At 46.6% G+C, this 7,500-nt stretch overlaps 1 protein-coding gene across 1 annotated transcript in view; it reads right to left on the bottom strand.

Moving 5' to 3' along the window:
• si:ch73-366l1.5 (FILIA-N KH-like domain-containing protein) overlaps positions 1-7,500 on the bottom strand; it is a 30,997-nt gene that overhangs the window by 18,711 nt on the left and 4,786 nt on the right. The window contains exons 2-3 of the mRNA XM_028456306.1: positions 1,948-2,524; positions 1-89 (exon numbers count right to left, since the gene is read on the bottom strand). The exon at positions 1-89 is cut by the window's left edge and continues 8 nt beyond it. Coding sequence (XP_028312107.1) covers positions 1-89; positions 1,948-2,524 — 666 coding nt within the window. The remainder of the gene's footprint in view (positions 90-1,947; positions 2,525-7,500) is intronic.

Raw genomic sequence — 7,500 nt, 5'->3', positions numbered from 1 at the left:
TTCTTCTATTTCCTCCTTCGTCATCAGAGCCTCAAACTTCTTCTGCTTCTTCCCAGGAATGAAACTCACAGCCTCAGCCTCTGCTCCATCTGATTACACACAACCAGATTACAGACATAACCTGATTACACACAACCAGATTACAGACATAACCTGATTACACACAACCAGATTACAGACATAACCTGATTACACACAACCAGATTACAGACATAACCTGATTACACACAACAGATTACAGACATAACCTGATACAACACAACCAGATTACAGACATAACCTGATTACACACAACCAGATTACAGACATAACCTGATTACACACAACCAGATTACAGACATAACCTGATTACACACAACCAGATTACAGACATAACCTGATTACACACAACCAGATTACAGACATAACCTGATTACACACAACCAGATTACAGACATAACCTGATTACACACAACCAGATTACAGACATAACCTGATTACACACAACCAGATTACAGACATAACCTGATTACACACAACCAGATTACAGACATAACCTGATTACACACAACCAGATTACAGACATAACCTGATTACACACAACCAGATTACAGACATAACCTGATTACACACAACCAGATTACAGACATAACCTGATTACACACAACCAGATTACAGACATAACCTGATTACACACAACCAGATTACAGACATAACCTGATTACACACAACCAGATTACAGACATAACCTGATTACACACAACCAGATTACAGACATAACCTGATTACACACAACCAGATTACAGACATACCTGATTACACACAACCAGATTACAGACATAACCTGATTACACACAACCAGATTACAGACATAACCTGATTACACACAACCAGATTACAGACATAACCTGATTACACACAACCAGATTACAGACATAACCTGATTACACACAACCAGATTACAGACATAACCTGATTACACACAACCAGATTACAGACATAACCTGATTACACACAACCAGATTACAGACATAACCTGATTACACACAACCAGATTACAGACATAACCTGATTACACACAACCAGATTACAGACATAACCTGATTACACACAACCAGATTACAGACATAACCTGATTACACACAACCAGATTACAGACATAACCTGATTACACACAACCAGATACACAATAACCTGATTACACACAACCAGATTACAGACATAACCTGATTACACACAACCAGATTACAGACATAACCTGATTACACACAACCAGATTACAGACATAACCTGATTACACACAACCAGATTACAGACATAACCTGATTACACACAACCAGATTACAGACATAACCTGATTACACACAACCAGATTACAGACATAACCTGATTACACACAACCAGATTACAGACATAACCTGATTACACACAACCAGATTACAGACATAACCTGATTACACACAACCAGATTACAGACATAACCTGATTACACACAACCAGATTACAGACATAACCTGATTACACACAACCAGATTACAGACATAACCTGATTACACACAACCAGATTACAGACATAACCTGATTACACACAACCAGATTACAGACATAACCTGATTACACACAACCAGATTACAGACATAACCTGATTACACACAACCAATTACAGACATAACCTGATTACACACAACCAGATTACAGACATAACCTGATTACACACAACCAGATTACAGACATAACCTGATTACACACAACCAGATTACAGACATAACCTGATTATACACAACCAGATTACAGACATAACCTGATTACACACAACCAGATTACCAGTTTACATACAACCAGATAACAGATTACCAGATTACACATGACCAGATTGTATGCTCACACAATCTCACAGATTCATTGATCACCTGTGATCAGTGATTAGGAAGATCAGTGTAAATCTGGATCAAACACAGACAGTCTTACCTCCGTTCAGGATTAGTTCTGGTTCTGGGTCGTTGGATCCAGGGATCAGCTCAGGTAGAGGTTCCTCCTTATGAACAGGATCCTGGACCTCCTCAACCACTGGTTCTGGTTCTGGTTCTGGTCCAGCAGCTTCAGGCTCTTCAAGTGTTTCAATAACGGCTTCATCTGGTTCAGTTTCAGGTTCCTTAACTGGTTCTGGTTCTTTAACTGGTTCATGTTCTGGTTCCTTAACTGGTTCTGGTTCTGGTTCTTTAACTGGTTCATGTTCTGGTTCCTTAACTGGTTCTGGTTCTGGTTCTGGTTCTTTAACTGGTTCATGTTCTGGTTCCTTAACTGGTTCTGGTTCTGGTTCTTTAACTGGTTCTGGTTCTTTAACTGGTTCTGGTTCTGGTTCTGGTTCTTTAACTGGTTCATGTTCTGGTTCCTTAACTGGTTCTGGTTCTGGTTCTTTAACTGGTTCTGGTTCTTTAACTGGTTCTGGTTCTGGTTCTTTAACTGGTTCTGGTTCTTTAACTGGTTCAGGTGCAGGGACTTGTGTTGGTTCTGGTTCTGGTATTTTGAATGTTTCTGAGAGAACCTGGAAAAAGAAAGTGTAAAAGTGAGTCAGGGATCACACACATTTCTTTACATTCTGGATGTTTGATGTACACACACAGTCACACACACACACGAACCTCTAACACCGCCTCCTGACCAATCAGCTGTCTTTAAAGTGAACTGTCCATTCTTACATAAGCTAATGTAGGCTAATATAGGCCAAAGCAGGCTAACGTAGGCTAACATAAGCTAATGTAGGCCAACATAGGCTAATGTATGCTAATGTAGGCCAAAATAGGCTAACGTAGGCTAACATAGGCCAAAATAGGCTCATGTAGGCTAATGTAGGCTAACATAGGCTAACGTAGGCAAATATAGGCCAACGTCGGCTAACACAAAGCTAATGAAGGTTAATGTATGCTAACTTAGGCCCAATTAGGCTAGCGTAGGCTAATGTAGACTAACATAGGCTAACGTAAGCTAATAAAGGCTTATGTGGGCCAACATAGGCCAAGGTAGGCTAACATAGGCTAATGTAGGCTAACATAGGCTAATGTAGGCCAAAGTAGAATAACACAGGCTAACATAGTCTAAAGTAGGCTACTGTAGGCCAACATAGGCTAACGTAGGCTAATCAGAATCAGAATCAGAAATGTTTTAATGGCCATGTACAGTTTTAAGGACAGTACAAGGAATTTGTCTTGGTAGTTGGTGAACAAAACAAAAATAAAAAAACAAAGAACAACCAGCAACAATAATAATAACTAGAATTTTTGCATTTCCTGAAGAAAATGCACGTGAGGATGCATGTGCTGGCCCGCGTCGCACTACATTAGCATAGCATTAACTTAGCAATAGCCTTAACGTTGTAATAACCTAGCAACAATCGCTTTGAAGGTTGAAAAAGGTTGAAAAGTTTGAAAAAGGTTGAAATTAAGAGATATAGCAGAGATGTGCAGAATTTTCTGAAGAGTTTGATACCTTAGTTGTTGAAATTGGTTAAAAATTGTGGGAGTAGATAGAGTGCACGGAAGAAGAATAAAAACATATAATAATAATAAAGGGGAACGAATACAATAGTGAGGATGCCAATGCACTAATAATAATGATAAATATAAAGGATGAGGGATAAATATAAATATAAATATATATATATGCCATAGACACTGATACTGTAGGTCAGGAGGCAGATTTTATACTCAATCCTGAATCTGACAGGAAGCTGATGAAGGTTATGGAGGACGGCTGTGATGTGTTCCCCTGGATCCTGGCAGCGTAGTTCTGAATGTACAGTAATCTCTGCAGACTCTGATGGATCTACTCACTTTACAGTAGTGGAGCCAGGAGGAGACAAAGGCAGAGGGAGGGACGTCTTACAGATATGTTGGCTGTGGTTGTTAGAGGTCACATATCATGCATTTTTCATCTCCATTTGTTCCAAGAAGCCCAAAAACTTAGTATTTGAAGTTTATTTTTCCAAACTCGCCTGTTTTCTGGAGTTTTAGCCTCTGAAAAGTAGGAATGTGCGATATTTCATCGTTTATGATTTATCGTCAAAAATATTCTGACCAGTAAGATTATGTCATCCCACGATAGAAACGATAAATGTTCATGTCAGAAATTAGAGAGGGTCGTTTGTCCCTCAATTTAGCCAAGAATGTCCCTAAAAACCTTGTTCCAGGGACAAAACTGTCCCTGTTTGTTGTTAACTTATTATTTTCTGGAGAGGAACGTTCTTTACGGCAGCTCCATAGTGAAGCCTCCGTGGCAGCGGTGTGCACCACCGCCGCTCCCGCCCCTCAACCCTCTCACACCCACAGACGACGGTGGTCGTCATGGCTACCAGAAGCTACTATGCTGTGATACATCATAAACCACTATTTGGTTAAAACCAGATAAACATCAACAAAGTGAACCAATCCTAGTTCCTCCATCAGATCCACCTAAAGTTCTACAAACACAGAGACAGAGATGAACCTGTAGCAACCATTATGAACTGGAAACTCAACTAAAGCTAACTATGCTAAGCTAACACACCGACTCACAGACTGGGCTAAGAGCTAATGCTAACCACTGCATATAAATAATAGACCAAATAAGAAGAACACGTCTTACTGTCATAAAACCATAGATTTGTTTATGGTCAGATTTAACACTTGTATGAAAAAATAAAAACTAAACATGTCACACGTTGTGTGAAATGAATATTAACATAAATAATAATGTCACTCTCCTCCATGAACCGCCACCTTAACGTGGTGGAGGGGTTTGAGTACCCGAATGATCCTGGGAGCTATGTTGTCGGGGGCTTTATGTCCCTGGTAGGGTCTCCCAAGGCAAACAGGTCCCAGGTGACGGGTCCGACTAAGAGCGGTTCAATAGCCATATATGTATAATAAAAAACAAAGGCAGTTCACGTCGCCCGGATTGGCGCTACCGGGGCCCCACCTTGGAGCCAGGCCCGGGGTTGGGGCTCGAGTGCGAGCGCCTGGTGGCCGGGGCTTTGCCCACGGGCCCCGGCCGGGCAGAGCCCGAAAGGACGACATGGGCCCGCCCTCCCGTAGGCCCACCACCCGCAGGAGGGATCATATAAGGCCGGTGCAGTGTGGATCGGGCAGTCGTCCAGGGCGGGGGCCTTGGCGATCTGATCCCCGGCAACAGAAACTAGCGTTAGGGACGTGAAATGTCACCTCTCTGGCGGGGAAGGAGCCTGAGCTTGTGTGCGAGGTGGAGAAGTTCAGACTAGATATAGTCGGTCTCACCTCGACACATAACAAGGGCTCTGGAACCAGCCTTCTCGACAGGGGTTGGACTCTCTTCTACTCTGGAGTCGCCAATGGTGAGAGGCGCCGGGCCGGGGTGGCTATACTTCTTGCCCCCCGACTTAGTGCCTGTACGTTGGAGTTTACCCCGGTAGACGAGAGGGTAGCCTCCCTCCGCCTTCGGGTGGGGGGACGGATCATGACTGTTGTTTGCGCCTATGGGCCAAACAGCAGCTCGGAGTATCCACCCTTCTTGGATTCCTTAGAGGGAGTACTGGAGAGTGCTCCTTCTGGGGATTCCCTCGTTCTGCTGGGGGACTTCAACGCTCACGTTGGCAGCGACAGTGAGACCTGGAGGGGCGTGATTGGGAGGAACGGCCCCCCTGATCAGAACCCGTGCGGTGTTTTGTTGTTGGACTTCTGTTCTCGTCACAGATTGTCCATAACAAACACCATGTTCAAGCATAAGGGTGTCCATATGTGCACTTGGCACCAGGACACCCTAGGCCGCAGTTCGATGATCGACTTCGTAGTCGTGTCATCGGACTTGCGGCCGCATGTCTTGGACACTCGGGTAAAGAGAGGGGCGGAGCTGTCAACTGATCACCACCTGGTGGTGAGTTGGCTCCGATGGCGGGGGAGGATGCCGGTTAGACCTGGCAGACCCAAACGTATAGTGAGGGTCTGCTGGGAACGCCTGGCAGAGTCTCCCGTCAGAAGGAGCTTCAACTCCCACCTCTGGGAAAACTTCAACCATGTCTCGGAGGAGGCGGGGGACATTGAGTCCGAGTGGGCCATGTTCCGTGCCTCTGTTGCTGAGGCGGCTGATCGGTGCTGTGGTCGCAAGGTAGTCGGTGCCTGTCGTGGCGGCAATACCCGAACCCGTTGGTGGACACCGGGGGTGAGGGATGCCGTCAAGCTGAAGAAGGAGTCCTACCGGGCCTTTTTGGCCTGTGGGACTCCGGAGGCAGCAGACAGGTACCGACGGGCCAAGCGAAGTGCAGCCACGGCGGTCGCCGAGGCAAAAGCCCGGACATGGGAGGAGTTTGGTGAGGCCATAGAGAACGACTTCCGGACGGCTTCGAAGAGATTCTGGACCACTATCCGGCGTCTCAGGAGGGGGAAGCAGTGCACCGTCAACACTATGTATGGTGCGGATGGTGCGCTGCTGACTTCGACTCGAGACGTTGTGGATCGGTGGGGGGAATACTTCGAAGACCTCCTCAATCCCACCGACACGCCTTCCAATCAGGAAGCAGGGCCCAGGGACCCGAGAGTGGGATCTCCTATCTCTGGGGCTGAGGTTGCCGAGGTGGTTAAAAAGCTCCTCGGTGGCAGGGCTCCGGGGGTGGATGAGATCCGCCCGGAGTTCCTCAAGGCCCTGGATGTTGTGGGGCTGTCATGGCTGACACGACTCTGCAACATCGCGTGGACATCGGGGGCAGTGCCTCTGGATTGTCAGACCGGGGTGGTGGTCCCCCTTTTTAAGAAGGGGGACCGGAGGGTGTTTTCCAATTATAGAGGGATCACACTCCTCAGCCTCCCCGGTAAGGTCTATTCAGGGGTACTGGAGAGGAGGGTCCGCCGGATAGTTGAACCTCGGATTCAGGAGGAGCAATGTGGTTTTCGTCCTGGCCGTGGAACTGTGGACCAGCTCTACACCCTCAGCAGGGTCCTTGAGGGGTCATGGGAATTCGCCCAACCAGTCCACATGTGTTTTGTGGACCTGGAAAAGGCATTTGACCGTGTCCCTCGGGGATTCCTGTGGGGGGTCCTCCGGGAGTATGGGGTATCGAACCTCCTGATAGGAGCTGTTCGTTCCCTGTATGACCGGAGTCAGAGTCTGGTCCGCATTGCCGGCAGTAAGTCGAAATCGTTTCCGGTGAGGGTTGGACTCCGCCAGGGCTGCCCTTTGTCACCGATTCTGTTCATAACTTTTATGGACAGAATTTCTAGGCGCAGTCAGGGCGTTGAGGGGGTCCGGTTCGGGGGCCTCAGTATTGCATCACTGCTTTTTGCAGATGATGTGGTCCTGTTGGCTCCAACATACCGTGACCTTCAACTCTCACTGGATCGGTTCACAGCCGAGTGTGAAGCGGCCGGAATGAGAATCAGCACCTCCAAATCCGAGTCCATGGTTCTCGACCGGAAAAAGGTGGAGTGCCTTCTCCGGGTTGGAGATGAGGTTCTGCCCCAGGTGGAGGAGTTTAAGTACCTCGGGGTCTTGTTCACGAGTGAGGGAAGGATGGAGCGA

Source organism: Gouania willdenowi, chromosome 8, assembly GCF_900634775.1.
Source record: "Gouania willdenowi chromosome 8, fGouWil2.1, whole genome shotgun sequence".
Lineage (NCBI taxonomy): Eukaryota > Metazoa > Chordata > Actinopteri > Blenniiformes > Gobiesocidae > Gouania > Gouania willdenowi.
This window is presented reverse-complemented; position numbering and strand designations above follow the sequence as displayed.